The sequence below is a fragment of the Rhizophagus irregularis genome, chromosome 25 (assembly GCF_026210795.1).
Source record: "Rhizophagus irregularis chromosome 25, complete sequence".
Taxonomy (NCBI): domain Eukaryota; kingdom Fungi; phylum Glomeromycota; class Glomeromycetes; order Glomerales; family Glomeraceae; genus Rhizophagus; species Rhizophagus irregularis.
Genome location: NC_089453.1, coordinates 1,658,501 through 1,676,599, shown reverse-complemented (window position 1 = coordinate 1,676,599; position 18,099 = coordinate 1,658,501). Strand labels below are relative to the sequence as shown.

General features: G+C 23.5%; 3 protein-coding genes across 3 annotated transcripts; all 3 read left to right on the top strand.

The window, feature by feature from the left end:
* Window positions 1–4,143: 4,143 nt before the first annotated feature.
* OCT59_016841 (uncharacterized protein) lies at window positions 4,144–5,199 on the top strand (the record flags this gene model as incomplete). The annotated part of the gene is made up of 9 exons (XM_066145954.1): window positions 4,144–4,240; window positions 4,328–4,339; window positions 4,426–4,467; window positions 4,539–4,568; window positions 4,662–4,715; window positions 4,809–4,853; window positions 4,927–4,986; window positions 5,049–5,117; window positions 5,189–5,199. The coding sequence occupies 9 exons, from the start codon at window positions 4,144–4,146 to the stop codon at window positions 5,197–5,199; spliced, it is 420 nt and encodes a 139-aa protein (XP_066003688.1).
* A 2,754-nt stretch (window positions 5,200–7,953) lies between these two features.
* On the top strand, window positions 7,954–9,426 carry OCT59_016840 (uncharacterized protein; the record flags this gene model as incomplete). The annotated part of the gene is made up of 1 exon (XM_066145952.1): window positions 7,954–9,426. The coding sequence occupies one exon, from the start codon at window positions 7,954–7,956 to the stop codon at window positions 9,424–9,426; it is 1,473 nt and encodes a 490-aa protein (XP_066003687.1).
* A 3,916-nt stretch (window positions 9,427–13,342) lies between these two features.
* OCT59_016839 (uncharacterized protein) lies at window positions 13,343–14,788 on the top strand (the record flags this gene model as incomplete). Its single annotated transcript, XM_066145951.1, has 1 exon — window positions 13,343–14,788. One exon carries the CDS (start codon window positions 13,343–13,345, stop codon window positions 14,786–14,788), a length of 1,446 nt encoding a protein of 481 aa, XP_066003686.1.
* Between the last annotated feature and the right edge of the window lie 3,311 nt (window positions 14,789–18,099).

The window sequence follows — 18,099 nt, the reverse complement described above, 5'->3', positions numbered from 1 at the left end:
ATATCCGGGTATTCCATATAGTACTCTTTTTGGTAATTAAAATTATTACACTTTGGGCCAACAACATTACCAGGATTTCAGTGGGCTTGACAAAAACGGTCACTTTTTTCTCCTAAATGATTAAAAGTTGGTATATTATACAACAAGCTTTCTCACACCACTAATTTACTATGTTAACTATACTATCTGTTTTGAATCTAGTGTAGCATTGGCCTTGTGTTTTTCCTGAGACATTAAAATTAGGATGAGTATAACAATCTGAGTGTATGCACTTTCTGCTTGCAACATTAATCATACCATCCTGCTTATATTGATTACAGGAAGTTCGTGATGATTACTCTACAGTAAAGAGCACTTGACAATTCAGAGTTTAATTTGGATATCAATCATTACTGGTTTTTTGCATTTAGCGCAGAATTTATCTTATCTGAGCCAATAACATCAAAAACTGCACGTGTAGTTCTAAGTATTTTCTGACCTTTAAGTGAATAATCCCTTCTTTCATATTAGTGACGCATGAAGTTGCTTTAGAGCTGGGGAAACCAAAATGAGGAAACTTGTAACAGCCATCTTTTTGAAACTACTATGTCTTTACGTGAACATAACCAACTGGCTTATGCATAGCACAATAGCGTGAAGTTTTTGAATCTTTTGGGCCAAATGATGCTCCTTTTTGACAACAAAGTTATTATCAGCGTTATCCTTGTTATTACAATAAAATAGGTAGTAATTTATTGAATATTAAATAATTTAATCTTGTAATCTCGATCATTTCCTTTTTTTATTAAGACCGATAGTTATGTGAAGGATTGTTGAAATATATTCACGACACATAGTTTTGTTTTTATCAGAACTCGACTCATATTTTTTATCCTGTGAATAATGTTGTCAATGCAGAGCTTAAATTCCAGATTATTTTCCTCAATTAGGAGGATTTCTATAATGAAAATTAATAGAGATGGATTAGTCTGGTATTCTATAGCAATGAAACTAATTATCCAAAATTTTACACAAAAACTTCGCTTATCTGGCTTGAATTGTGGAATATTTTTTATACTATCACTATTTATGTCGTATTTCTTAATACCTCAACTCAAACTGTGGCACAATGAAAACGCTTTTAAATTTTTTCTCCTTGCACACCTTAGTGAAGCCCGCAAGCCTTGAAGTAAGTCCATTTTCATTCTATGAACTCAAATTTTTCTTCGGCGGTTAGCTTGAGAAAGTCACGGCCATTTATTCTCTCCTTCTTAGTTATATCGTAATCTTCCGGTTCAAGCCCTAAGTTCTCCTCCTTACGCAAGAAATCAATAAGCTCTTTTGTTTCATAATTTTAATATTGTCCACCAGTATGACCATCTCATTTCCAGTAATAGAGATAGAGGTGGAACATAGTGTTTTTATTAGGGGTATTTGGCTCAAATAAAAATATTGTTACATTTCGGAGTGAAATATAAATTTATTTCTGGGAAAGTACTGAGCATAAATATTTGCTTTTATATCAACAGAGCCACAGACATTGCGTGACTTTTAACGAAAGTGCAATATTGGTGCTTTATTATTTATGAAATAAACTTCGCCAGTAGCGGACAACAATACATAAAAAATTGTGAATATATCGCTATTACATGATACAAATATAGATAAAAATCCTATCATCGTGTCGCATAGGCTTCTCAGGATAAATTTGGTGAGGAAGTCATCACGATTGATTGGCCAAACTTCTTGAAACTTTCACTCCCATGTAGGCATAGAATAGTTGAATTTAAAAATCATCTAATCAATTCATCAATACTTTAAATTTTGACAGTTTATATTTTAAGAATAAATTGCTGTTAATTAATTGTTTATTGTTATCAATTATAAATTCAAAAATTCAATTATTTATAATTCGTATGCATCAATTTTAAGTGTATTAAGTGACTAAAGTTTCTAAACATAATTATCACGAGATTATTTCGTAAACAAAGGAAATTAGGAAATTTGCAATTTTAAATTTATTATATAACTAAAAAAATTTGTCTGACGTTTAGAATAGTCTCCATATAAATAATTTGAATTGTGTAATATATGAAAATCCCTGCGCCTGATCTATTCCTTATTTATCTGTTATTATTACACTAAATTGCTAAGTACCACACATAATGTAATTTATGATGTAATAATTTCTTTCATTTATTTTTTTTTTATTAACCATTACCCATATATTTTGTTCAAACTTATATTACTTATATTTGCGATAATTATTATAATTCTACAGAAATTCTTCTCTTAGATATGACTTTTTTTGTAGAAATAATAAGTTGAATGATTTCTTAATCTTTCACGCTCGTTACTCACCATTATTTAAAATAAATTCAAATTAAAAAAATTGACCTTTGTTCATATTAATTTTTAAGTAAGATTTAAAAATAACAATAAATTAATAGTCTATTAAATAACAACCATTGATTTTGTTTTTCAAATTATTTGAATATTAATCAATAACAAGGATACTATCAATTCATTAAGTATGACAATCAAATTTGTTAAACATAAATTGTATTCGCTGAAAAAAAAAATAAAAAAAGTAAATTTTTAATTTTAAATTATGCTAAATATAGAAAGTACAATAATAAATCGTAGTAATATTTTTCTTTTTTTGGCTATGAGGCGTAAATACTCCTCAAGGTCACAAGGGCACAACATGAAGTTTGATCAACAATTTGCATTTTACTAATCTATCGAGTAACGAACTTAAAATAATTATTTATTTCTTTCTTATTGATTACATTATGTCCACTCTTCGATATGGGTTAATTAATGCAACAAATAATAGAGCAACAACATTAACAGATACTAATATTTACGATGATATACACAAACGATTTGAATTTCAAAAACAAACAGTCCTTGCTGATAAAATTCTTACAAATGATGAAAAAACTTATGCAATAAGAATATTAGTTAAAAATTATGATCGAAATAAAGTTATTTTTAATTCAGGAACAACAAGAATTTGTGAAAATTGTAACCAAGAATGTTTAGCCACATTATATTGTGAATATTGTGTTCGAAATTATTTAAAAGAAGATTTTTCAAATTGGACATCTGGAAATGATGATATTGATAATTTAATACAGAAATGTCAAATGGAATCACTTAATCCATTCATGATTGTTGAATGGATCCCATATAGTAATTTAGAAAATATTAAATATTTAACAAAAGGTGGATTCTCAGAAATTTATACAGCAGATTGGATTAATGGAAAGTATAAAGAATGGGATTTTGAAAAAAAACAATTAAAAAGATTTGGAAATTTCAAAGTAATATTAAAAAAATTAGAAAATGTTGAAAGTGCAAATCAAAGATGGTTTGAAGAGGTTTGTATAATTATATTCTAAATTTATTGCATGAAATTATGCACACTTTGTATTAATATAAGCATTTTTACAAATTATTGTCTTTTAGGCTAAATCACATTTAACTATAAGTAATAAATGGGCAGATGTTGTTCGATGTTTTGGTTTAACGCAAAATCCATCAAATGGAAATTACATGCTTGTAATAGAGAAAATGGATATAGATTTAAGAAAATATTTACAACAAAATCATAATCAACTTACATGGAAAAAGAGAATTAATATTGCTTATGAAATAATTCTTGCACTTAGTTATATTCATGATGAGGAAGCAATTCATAGAGATTTACATTCTGGAAATATATTACATTCTCAACTTAATAATTCTTGGCATGTTAGTGATCTTGGATTTTGTGGACCTGCTGATAAATCTTCAACAAGTATATATGGAAATCTTCCTTACATAGCACCCGAAGTTATTGTTGGAAGAGAATATACTTTTGCATCTGATATTTATAGTATTGCAATTCTTATGTGGGAAATTTCATCTGGACAACCACCATTTATAAATTATGAACATGAAAATGATATTGTAATGAATATTATTAACGGTATAAGACCAAAAATTGTGCCAGGAACTCCATTTGAATATAAAAATTTAATGAAAGAATGTTGGGATGTTGATCCATTAAAAAGACCTGACGTTTATGCACTTGAGAGAAAAATGAGAAGAATTAATTTAGATTATCAAAATATGTCAGATGAATTATTCAAATCAGAAATAGTGGATAAATTAGAAATGAATAAAGCAGAAGAAAATTATACGAGTAGCAGATTATTTACAAGTAAAATCCACAACTTTGGAAATCTACCTGAACCAAGAAATGCAACAGAAGGTATAAGTGTATAATATTTATTAATGAATGTATTTATTTTAAAATATATTATTAATATTATCTATTTTTGAATTTATATTATAATAGAAGAACAAGAAGGTATAACCGTATAAATAATAATTTCTACAATTTTTTATAATAATTCAGTTTTTAAAATATTTAATACTTTAATTTACTACTAATAGTGTTTCATAGTAAATTGTATGATTTTAACATTCCTAAAAATAGTAAGTACTGTATTTAATGTTATAGCGTTGAAGTATTATATAATAATGTTTAACAATTAATATTTGTTTAGTTAACGATTTTGGATCAAATAAGCAGTATAGTAAGAAATTATTAATAAATATTTTAAAGATGATTTGTTTGAAATAATAGATTTTAAAAATATTAAAATCTATTTCTATGTTTTTAATTTTAGGTGATAGTGAAAAATTACCCAAAGAATTTATAAATTTGCAGATAAATTCAAATAGTAAGTAAATAAGCGAAATAATAATATTCATTGTATCAGTTTCATTTATTAAATAACGTGACTTTTATTTTAAAAAATAATATGACGAAAAAGAAATAATTCAACAACAAATGAAAAGGAAAGATATTGATATTGATGGTAAGCAAAAAAAAAAATAAAAATTATTTTGTCAATATATTTTATTTAATGTAGCTTTAATTTAAAAATTTAGATGATGAAAAAGAAATAATTCAACAAAGAACGAAAAGACAAAATATTGGTGATATTGATGGTATGCTAATTTTTAATTTAATTTTTATATTATTTTTTAATTTAATTATTTATTTCTTATAGATGAAGACGAAGTATATAATAATCCAAATCTTCATTCAGAAGAACAAGATGAACTGGAAATTCCTGATGGTAAGTTCTTAAATAAATTAAATTTCTTTTTAAAGCAAATAATTAATTTATAATTTATTTTTTATCTTTAGATGGATTTTAAATCATTTAACAATTTTTTGTTATATTTTAAATTATTATCAATTATTTATTTATCTATTCTATTTATTTATTTTGGGTTATTTAAACACTAAGACTAGAGTAGTAATTGTTTTACAAAATTCTTAGTTTGTAATTTAAATAATTTTAATAAATTTATTCAAATTTGTAAATCGTATATTGATTTAAAATTAATTATCTTAACGTAAATTTATGTCATAAACATTGTAAAATCACGATAGATTATTCCATTCGTTATACATGAATTTATTAAACAAGTTGAAAGAATATCTTTAAACTCATGAAAGTATGGCAAGAAGCGACGTAAATATTGTGCACACGTTCTTTATTTATAATAAATAATTTAGATTGTACAATAACATCTTGTTTAAATTTATAAGTTTCTTAATAATTTAACGTATAATCAATATTTATAGTTAACATCAAATAAAATAAAATTATGATCCTTAGTTATTGATAATATGCAAAACAATTCATATAACAAGTAACAAACATTTTTCTATGAAAATCACAATAATCCTAATATGGAATTACTGATGCAAAATGATAAAGAATTTTTTCAAAAACATTTAGATACCGAAAAAATTATCTTCAACACTAAGATTAGAATAGTAAGATTTCATATATAAAATTTCTTATCCTGTAATTTGTTATCTGATAAATTTTAAGTTATTAGTAAATATACAGTAATTGTAATAAACTATATATAATATATATATACAGTGTGTTGCAAAAAAAACCGGAATTAAAAAATCAGTCATAACACCATGATGATCTCACCAAATTGTACGTAAAATAGCTTATTTGAAAGATGGAAACCCATAGATTTTATCAATAATAAATTAATATGGAATTTATTTTAGTAATTTTTCTATAATTAAGCTTATAATTATATTTTTCTTATTTAAAAATTTTTTATAACTATTTTAGAGCAAATTTATATTTTTTTTGCATAATACTAAATAATATTAAAAAAATTTTTTTTTATTCGCAATTTTCCCATTTATCTTGATAAAATTTGAGAAATTTCTAGTGAATTTGCATCCATTTTTTAATTTAAGAATTTCATGTCAAATTTTTCTTTAAAATCAACATTTGTAGTTAATTTTCTCAAAAAGTAAAAATGTACTAGAGCCCTAAATAATGTCAAAACGTAGCCCCAATATTCAAGTTTATTTTGCATTTTAAATGATAAAAATTGGTTTTGTTTTAAGTAAACTACACGCATTTTTGTAATTTGAACCATTTATTAGCATTTTTTACTATATACCGAAATTGTGATAACTTAATGAATAAAACTCTCATCATTTTATCATAAAGGTTTATTTACTGCAAATTTTTTGATATTTATTTTTTGGCATTATTCTTAATAATATTTGAGTATTTTAAATTAAATCTAATCCACCAATGTTTTATAAATGTAATTTAATTTTCTGTTATATTTTTTAATTTGAAATAAATAATTATTGCTGATTTTTTCAAAAGATAATGAAGTGTTTATAACTTCAAAAGATATCAAAATGTAGCCTTGGGTCTCAGATTTATTATATAATTTACATAATGTAAATTGAATTTATTTTGGGCGTATAACATGCATTTTTATCACGTGAACAGTTTTCTGGTTTTTTTTGCAACACACTGTATATATTTATTTATTTAAATTATTCAAATTTTTTAATGTTGATTTTGATTCTTCTATTATATTAAGAAAAAAAAGATTAATATTTCGATGATAGTACAAATTAAAGTCACTTTATTAGCTAAAATTTAGATTCGAGTATTCAATAGAAAATTTTATTTTTCAAAAAAAAAAAAAATCAACGTTAATAAACAATACTTTTAAATTATCGAACGTTATCCAATCTTATTGCAAATTATAAAAATTTATTCGCGACATTAGACTTTAATAAAGTTAATTTTAAAAATTTGTAATTAAAATTGTTAATAATAATAATCTTACACATGGTAATAAAATTTACTAGTGCAAAATACTAATATTTATTATTTTATATGAAGATTATTGGTTATTTAAAATTAGAGCGTATTAGTTTGGGTTGAAACCAACTAACAGCGCATTTTGGAACTGTGTAATTTCACTTTAATTAAACTGATTCAAACCAAAGGTTTAACCCAGTAGTTTATTACTGTATTATACATGGAATGTTAATTTAAAAATAGTAATAATTTAAGTATTATAGTAATCAGTAAGTTAATTTCTATATTTTTTTTCTAAACATAAAAAAAGAAACAAATTAATTTTGATGAAATTAAGTAAAGAAGAAACATTAATATCCAGTTCTGCACATAAGTAGGAATTCTCATTTATGGTTCTCAATAAATTGGGTCACTCCTTGACTAGGGATGGTAAGCTTTTAAACTACTTTTTGACGAAAAACTAAAATTATTTTTTTTAAAAATAGTATTACTTTTTTTTTCTTTGCTCAGCTTTTAATTAAACTTAGATATGTTTCAAAATCAGAATTTTTTAAGAATTTTAACATTTTATTTATTGATTTTTTTCATTCAGAATAATTTTATTTGTATGTTTATATATTGTTTAAATTACCCTAAAACCGAAGATCCTACATTTACCATATATATTCATTATCGATCAGCATTATGGTCATACAGGTCGTACACCGGAGTTTCATATAAATACGGTATATTTCATTGTTTATTTATTAATCATTTATTTTTTTTCTCTCCCCTATTTTTTTTTTTTTTTTTCGAAGAAAAAATGTCCAAACTTAATAAAGATATTCTTTTCTTGATATTTGAGGAATTACAAGATAATTCAATATTCCTCTTTTCATGCATAATGGTTAATAGAATTTGGTGTGAAATCATGATTCCAATTTTATGGAAAAATCCTTGGTGCTATAATATTAATTATCATAAAAAAAATTCTTTATATTCTATTCTTACTTCTTATTTATTAAATGATATTAAAGAATTCTTAACAAAAAAAGAAATTCTAATTTCAAGCCAATCACTTACATTTGATTATTTGTCATTCTGTAAGAGTATTGATACAAAAATTATAGATAACATAATTTCCATTGGAACATCATCAGAATATAATCAATTCCTTTTACAAGAAGAAATTTATAGTTTATTAATAAAGAAATGTCCAGAAATAAAGTATTTGAGTATATGTGGTACCCGTGAGATATTATATCTTCCAGAAACAAAGAACCGTCTCGAATCACTTTGTGAATTAACAATTAACACATTGATCGATCCTAGGTACTTTTACAAATTAGCAAATATTTGTCAACAAATACAAAGAATAATCATTATTAACAAAAACATAAGAGCTAATCCTGGAACTACTAAATTAATTGAATTACAAAAAAATTTAAAATATTTTAAATGGATAGATGATTTTAAAGAAGAAGATGGCTTTTATTATTGGGAATTATTGGAAGATCCTTATACAAAAATTTTTAACATGTTAGAAAAACATGCAAATACTATTAATCATTTTGAAATAACCCTTCTATTTGATTATGACAATAATTGCAATTACAGTAATTATGATTATTCATTTCTACAATATACACTCTTAAGACTTCATAATTTAAAAATAATAGATATTGATTCACCTTTATTTTTAAGTAATGATGATTTTAATGAAAAATTGGAAATGGTAACTTATCGTGACCTTGAGATTTTAAAGATAGATTATATGGATATTTATCAAGTTACTTATATAATAAAAAATTGCTTAAATCTTAAAGAATTAAGGATCAATGATTTTCACTGGAATGATAATATTATTGATGGCTCTCTTAATTTTATACATACAATTAATGAAAATTGTTTTTTAATTGAATATTTAACAATTCCTGTTTTTCCATTATTTGAGAATCATTTAACTGAATTTGAAAAATTACTTAAAAAATGTCAAAATTTGCGATCATTATATTTTCAAGAAGCATATTATGAAGAACAGAGAGAATTAGAATTTGGAGATTATTTGTTAAATATATTAGTTAAAGAAGCATCAAAAAATCTAAGAGAAATTGGAATTCCTAATGATATTAGATTTTCTTTAAAAGATTTAGAGGTATTTTTTGAAAAATGGAAAGGACGACCTGCAGTTTCTATATATGTCGATGAGTATTATTTTTATCAAAAAAATGATTCATATATGAAATTGATCGATAAATATAAAATTGAAGGAGTAATTAAAGAAATGAATGTGTAAGGATAATTCCAATTACTATACTGAATTATTCGTTTTAATTAAAAAGACCACAAATTTTCATTCGTGGTATAAATTTAAAATATATCTATGTATTATGATTTTATGAGGGCAATTCAATAAAAAATTTTTTATCTATAACCGAATATACAGTATTTCAGTTTCTGATTTTTTTTTTATCTAATATGGATAATATATTATTAATAAATTATAAACAATATATTATTTAAAAAAAACTAGTAATAAATTCACGTTTTTTGGTTATTTTCCAAAGCATAACATCGGCTGTTTAACTCGGAAGCATTACATACTGTATAATAATATTTCCATGATTATTTGCGCCACATCTAAAAAAATTCATACTATACCGACCATGTCAATTTAAAATCGGAAAATATGTTAATATTACGGTCGTATTTGTTGATCAGATTCCAAGTCGTATTTTTATTCTTAAATATTTTATTTCTATGAATTTGAGATATAATACATTTCCGTATTGTTTACCTACAGTTACAGCATGTATTCTGTATTATACGATAATTTGAATTTTATTATTAGTTTAATCATTAAAAATGTAAGTATTGAATAAATAAACGTATCATTAACATAATAGTATCGAAAATCCATAATTGAAAAAAAATTAATTACAAGGTCAGAAAGTAAAAGGAAGATAATGTCCTATCAAAGATTTTACGTCCAAAAAAATTTAACGAATATTCTGATGACAGATTATCAACATTCTAATTTTCTATATTGTATACTGTATAATTGGCTATTGTATGTGTAATTATCAAATCAGTTATTCAGTAATTTTTACCAATGCGGCGAGTATTATCCAAGTTATTCGCGTCGTTAACAGCCATGTATATTATAAATTACAAGATATTTATCAAATTAAAATTTTATTTAATGACTTGGATCGTTTATATTCTAAATATTGAGCGTAGTAATGCCGTCTGAAATATATTTTTCATGTTGAAACTAAAAGTCCAATCTTAAAATTTTCTTAAAAATATAGAAATTATTAGGTTTAACTTAATAGGTTTAGGAATAATTTAAGAAAGCTTATTTACTAAAAAAAAATTGCTTAAATTTGAGTTTGTCAAAACTTGGATATTTGCTTATAAGTTATGATCAAGTAGTTAGGCGACTAAGAATTCCTTATGTAAAATATACCGAGGATTAATAAATAATAAAAATTACTACAAAGATAGTCTTTTCTTCAACTGATCTATAGGAGTGTATCTGTTGTTGGATTTTCGAATTGTATTTGTTAAAAATATAATTGTTAATTATTCCATGCGCACATGATCCTGTGTTACTGATCTCTTTAACAATAACCAAATAAAATACTTGTCTTACGCGAAAAAAAAATTTGCTAAAAAGTTAAAAATGACATTCAAATGATCTTTGACACTTTAAATAAACTTGCTTTCTGCACATTTTATTTTATTTTATTTTAAAAATTTAGACAATGACGGGAGCCATACAAGTCTGTGGGCTGAGCCCTTACAAAAGGAAAACTACTTTACCCACAATACACGTATAAACCCAACCTCCTCAAAGAAGAAATCGTCTTGCCTGTTATTTATAAAAAACAACACTAGGCATGACCTGCATTGTAAGAAAACGGAGACAAAGCAATATAGAGGAAAAAACGAACCACGAAAGTAATTATCATAATTAAAAATAAAAAAAACCAAAAAAGACTTGTTGCTAACTAAATCATATATTCGTATTTTTCTTTCATCTACCGATGCTACACGTAAATACTGTCATGTATAGAATTATGTATCGTTAAAGGTCCGTTGTTTTTTTTAGTATGATGATAAATTATTCTTGCGCCGGAGTCGGCGGGTAGATGATGGTCGCTACTGATTCTGCAGCGGATACATATGAGACATCGCTCATGGTGGTGTGTGAATCATTATCAGGAGGAGGTGTTCTGCGTAAAAATACGTTTGTATCGTTGATAATTTCTTGATCCTTTTTTTTTTGATATGGAGTAACGCACGTTGGCCTTAGATTTGTGCGTAACATCTTCGGAATTTTGTCATTGTAGAGATGATAGAGTTGAATAGCGTGGGCGTAGCCATAGTTATATCGTGGAATTGAGCTGACGTCGTAACGTCGTCTAACTTTGTAATCAAAAAGGTTAATATGTAGGTGTTTTTGTAGTATACACGAGGGTTCCCGGGAGTACCAGGTGGCAAAGGAGGTAAAGATTTCTTTTTTTATTTCGCCTTTTGGTTCTGCGTAACCAATTCTTTTCACGTCGTTTAAGTTTGATCAACTATTGTGTAGGATTATTTAAAGGTGCGCCATAACGTGAGATGTCGGTATAATTTTTCAGGTAGAAGTTGGATTTGTTTAAACACCAAGGGGTTGAATGATTTCCTCCAGGCTTTGTGTGATGAAAGAACTCTTCTTCTTAAGATTTAAAGTGCTTCGTGTAAGACGGTTCCATCGTTCAATTTGTTGTGGTGATCGAACGACATCGAATCGTAACTTGGAATATTCTTTATAGTATGAGTGGTCGTCGTACGCTAGTGTTGGGTCGGTTACGACTATCTATTCTTGTGGTTTGTTCGACAATGCGTTTAAGTTCAGGGTTACGATTTCCGAGTCCAGGATTGTATTTTCTAATCGTAACGGTGTAACCTATGCTGAGACGAGCTGAGTGAATTTCTTTGACATTTTTTTGTTGATCGATGCTATTTTTTTTAGCATTTTTTTCATTTGCTCTTTGTAAAAGCGTGGGTCTTTCACTAATCCATGGCTTGGGTGAAATAATGGCATAGATTTGATGCGGTGTCCACAACGCCAGCGGTTTTTTGACATCACGAAGGCGGGTGGGAGGATCACATTCTTTTTAAGTTATATTCATTGATTTTTGTTATAGGCCACGTGATACATATTTGAAACAACTGTGTACTATTTATGTACTGAAGTATAACATTTTTTTTAAAATAAAATGAGCTATATTTTATTTACTATTTTAAAACCACCAATATTTCAATCTTTAAATAGTTATCCTAATGTAAGAATATCAAATGAATTTATTGACTAAAACTTATAATAAAAAAATTTCTAGGAAATTCACCTGATAATTATGAGAAATTGTATTCGTTTATTTAATTAATATGGGAAGATCTATTTTAAAATTAAATCAAGCCTAATTTCTGATATTGTAAATTTGTACTTATATTAGAATGAAGGTAAAAATCATTTTTTCAATAGTCTTAACGTTACATTTGATTTATTCTAATGCTTTAACTTTCTAGAAAATTAATGATAAAGTTAATAATAATAATTCTTACCGTATTATAAAGAAATTAATTCTTTCTATATCTTAAATCATTTATTAAAGAAAGTAATGTTCCGTCTTATTGTCATAAATAGTGCATGTTATTTTCAGCCACTCGCAATATTAATATACGGCATATATCCACTTGTATGGTCAAAATAATAAAGGATATTATCTAAGAAAATATTATTAAAACATAATTTTTTGTAAATATTAAAACAATTTTAACTAATAACGCGTTTATCTTATTTGTTAATTTTTAAAAAAATAATTCGACAATTATGGAAAGAACATCAATTGATAAATTTAAAATGAAACAACTACAAATTTTAGATTTGATTTCGAAAATAAAAATAGTCTCTACGGATCTTATTTGCTTTTATACTTCTTTTGAACCTTTTAACATTTAATGAAGAAAATAGATATCAAGTATCGACCGAATTATTTTAAAATTTTTGTTTGATCTACATTACCTAAACTACCAATTTTTAACGCGGTTTTTTACATCGGTGAAACATTGTCGATCAACATAATGGTCGTACACCGAAATATATAAATATGTATTCTATTTGTTTATTTTCCCCCTATTTTTTTTTTTTCTTTCAAAGAAAAATGTCTAAACTTAATAGAGATATTCTTTTTTTGATATTTGAGGAATTACAAGATAATCCAAAATTCCTCTTTTCATGCTTAATGGTTAATAGAGTTTGGTGTGAAACCGTGATTCCAATTTTATGGAGGAACCCCTGGCGCTATTCTATTGATTATTATAATAAAAATTCTTTATATTTTATTCTTACTTCTTACTTGTCCAATGATATTAAAGAATTATTCACAAAGAAAAAAATCAACATTCCAGGTCAATCACTTGCATTTGATTATTTGTCTTTCTGTAGGAGTATTAATATAGAAATTATAGATGTTATAATTTCCATTGGATCATTACAACGATTTTTTTTACAAGATGAAATTTATAGTTTCTTGATGAAGAAATGTCCAGAAATAAAGTGTTTAAATATATGTGGCACCTATGATATACTACATCTTCCAGAAGCAAAGTTCCGCCTTGAATCACTTTGTGAATTAACGTGTCACACATTGATTAATCCTAAGTATTTTTACAGATTAGCACATATCTGTCAAAAAATACAAAGAATCATCATTATTAATAAAAACTTTAAAGTTAATCCTGGAACTACTAAATTAATCGAATTTCAAAAAAATTTGAAATATTTTGAATGGGTAGATGAATTTGAAGTAGAAAATGACATGTATTATTGGGACATGTTGGAAGATCCTTATACAGAAATTTTTAATGCATTGAAGAAGCATGTAAATACTCTTAATCATTTCCAGTTTGATAATTCATTAGATAATTACCATGATGATGGTGATTATACATTTCTACAAGACGTACTCCTAGAACTTCATAATATAAAAGTATTAAAGATTAGTTCTCCTCCATTTTCAAATGATGATTTTAATAAAAAATTGGAAATGGTGGCTTATCGTAACCTTGAGTTTATAGAAATAGATTTTATATATATTTACCAAGTTAATTACATAATTAAAAATAGCTTATTTCTTAGAGAATTAAGGATCAATCATTTTTGCGTAGAAAAAGATTCTTTTAATTATGATTCTCTCAATTTTATTCGTACAATTTATGAAAATTGTTTTTTAATTGAATATTTAACAATCCCTATGTTTCCATTATTGGAAAATTACTTTATTGAATTTGAAATATTACTTAAAAAATGTCAGAATTTACGATCTTTATATTTTGAAAAAGAACATGAAAAAGGAAAAGATTTAGAATATGGGGATTACTTATCAAATGTGTTAATTAAAGAAGCTCCAACAAATCTAAGTAAAATAGGAATTCCTCGTGGCATTAGGTTTTCTTTAGAAACTTTGGAAGCATTCTTTGAAAAATGGAAAGGACGACAAGCAATTTCCATTCATATAGTTGAGTATTATATTTATCAAACTGATTCATATATGAAACTGGTCGATAAATATAAGATTGAAGGAGTAATTAAAGATATAAATATATAGATAATTCAATTGTATTACTGATGGAATTACTACTCATTTTAAATAAAGACTACAATTTTTGTTCTTTTGCGGTATAAAATTTAGAAATACTAATTATATATCTATGTATTATGATTTACAAGAACAATTTAATAAAAGATTTTCATCTATAATCGAATAAATCTCAGTTTCTATTCTTATGAATAATATATTTTTTAATATTCTAGTCCTTTTTTATATTGACTTATCATACTAAGGCTGATAGGTATAAAATTGATCGCTTATCGATTACAGTAAATAAGGTTAATGCAGAAAATTTTTCAATAAACGTTTTTTTATATTATTTTATTGTAGGGAATCGGTTATATTATATTATGAATATACAACTAAATTCTTATAAATCAATTTAAAATTTTCATTTCAAATGTACCCAGTAGGGATTGGAATCAAATCTGCGATAATCAAATTAATCAAAATTGATTTAAAATCGATTAATCAAAAATTGCATAAAAAAAGCTGCCGATCATATTAATATAGAAAAGCTGCGATTTTGTAATAATTGATCTACATTCCAGTTTATTTATTTGTCATATATGCAATGATGCAATGCTTGTACTTGTGATCGCTTTTCACATAATGTATTTTGCATAAGTATTATACCATATTTATTCATACTAATAAAGGCGCTCAATAATAAAAAAAAAGAAAAGAAAAAAAGATATTTACTTTATCTTTCCAGTTGGGGAGAATTTGAGAATTTTGATATAGTAATGGATCAATGTATTAAAGGTACATCAAACAAGCCGAAATTTTTTTTTTTATTTATTTATAAACAGTTCATGTTTAATATTTTACATAATTCAACTAATTACATTCTTAATTTAAATAACTAGATTGTAAGTAATATATATATAATTTACAGTAAATAATTTTATATTATCATTTATTTAACTAATTAGTAATTAATAATACTACAGGGTGTAAGTTATATGATATCTATATTTATATATTTATATAATTTAACTAATTTCTTTATTTAAAATTATTAAATAATATAGGGCGTAAGTTATTTATTTAATTCTATTATTACTTATTGTTATAATATTTACATATAATTAAAAATAACTAATTTCTTTATTTAATAGATCGTAAGTTATAATTATTTATTTAATTCTATTATTACTTATTGTTATAATATTTACATATAATTTAAACTAACTAATTCTTTATTTAATAGATTGTAAGTTATAAGTTATTTATTTAATTCTATTATTACTTATTGTTATAATATTTATATATAATTTAAACTATCTAATTTCTTTATTTAAAAAATTATTTCATAGATGGTAAGTTATTTATTTAATTCTATTATTACTTATTGTTATAATATTTACATATAATTTAAACTAACTAATTTCTTTATTTAAAAAATTATTTACAGATGGTAAATTACCTATTTAATTCTATTATTACTTATTGTTATAATATTTACATATAATTTAAACTAACTAATTTCTTTATTTAAAAAATTATTTTGTAATTTAATTTAGTTGGTAAGTCATGAGTTATTTACTTATTAATTCCATTATTACTTATTGTTATAATATTTACATATAATTTTAAACTAACTAATTTCTTTATTTAATAGATTGTAAGTTATAAGTTATTTATTTAATTCTATTATTACTTATAATATTTACATATAATTTAAACTAACTAATTTCTTTATTTAATAGATTGTAATAAGTCATAAGTTATTTATTTAATTCTATTATTACTTACTATTGTTATAATATTTACATATAATTTAAACTAACTAATTTCTTTATTTAATAGATTGTAAGTTATAAATTATTTATTTAATTCTATTATTACTTATTATTATAATATTTACATATAATTTAAACTAACTAATTTCTTTATCTAAAAAATTATTTTGTAATTCAATTTAGTTAGTAAGTCATAAGTTATTTATTTAATTCTATTATTACTTTATTATTATAATATTTACATATGCTAATTTAAACTAACTAATCTTTTTATTTAATAGATCGTAAGTTATAAGTTATTTATTTAATTCTATTATTACTCATTGTTATAATATTTACATCTAATTAATTTCTTTATTTAAAAAATTATTAATAATATAGGGAGTAAGTTATTTATTTAATTCTATTATTACTTATTGTCATAATATTTACATATAATTTAAACTATCTAATTTCTTTATTTAATAGGTTGTAAGTTATAAGTTATTTATTTAATTCTATTATTACTTATTGTTATAATATTTACATATATTTAAACTAATTAATTTCTTTGTTTAAAAAATTATTGAATAATATAGGGAGTAAGTTATTTATTTAATCCTATTATTACTTATTGTTATAATATTTACATATAATAACTGAAACTATCTAATTTTTTTATTTAAAAAATTATTAAATAATATAGGGAGTAAGTTATTTATTTAATTCTATTATTACTTATTGTTATAATATTTACATATAATTTAAACTAACTAATTTCTTTATTTAATAGATTGTAAGTTATAAGTTATTTATTTGATTCTATTATTACTCATTGTTATAATATTTACATCTAATTAATTTCTTTATTTAAAAAATTATTAATAATATAGGGAGTAAGTTATTTATTTAATTCTATTATTACTTATTGTCATAATATTTACATATAATTTAAACTAATTTCTTTCTTTATTTAAAAAATTATTAAATAATATAGGAAGTAAGTTTGTTATTTAATTCTACTATTATTTATTGTTATAATATTTATATATAATTTAAACTAACTAATTTCTTTATTTAATAGATCGTAAGTTATAAGTTATTTATTTAATTCTATTATTACTTATTGTTATAATATTTACATATAATTTAAACTAATTAATTTCCTTATTTAAAAATTATTAAATAATATAGGGAGTAAGTTATTTATTTAATTCTATTATTACTTCTTGTTATAATATTTACATATAATTTAAACTAACTAATTTCTTTATTTAATAGATTGTAAGTTATAAATTATTTATTTAATTCTATCATTACTTATTGTTATAATATTTACATATAATTTAAACTAATTAATTTCTTTATTAAAAAAATTATTTATGATCTAGTTTGTATGTATCTCTATCATTATATACTTTATGTAATATTTATTAGTTAACTGAATTCTTTCATTTGAAAAATATATATTACTTTAGTTGGTAAGTTGTTAATTATAGGTTATTATATGTATTTTTCCAAAAATTAAGACTTATATATATTACATTAAATTCCTATTTAAATTTAGAGTAAGTAATAATTTGT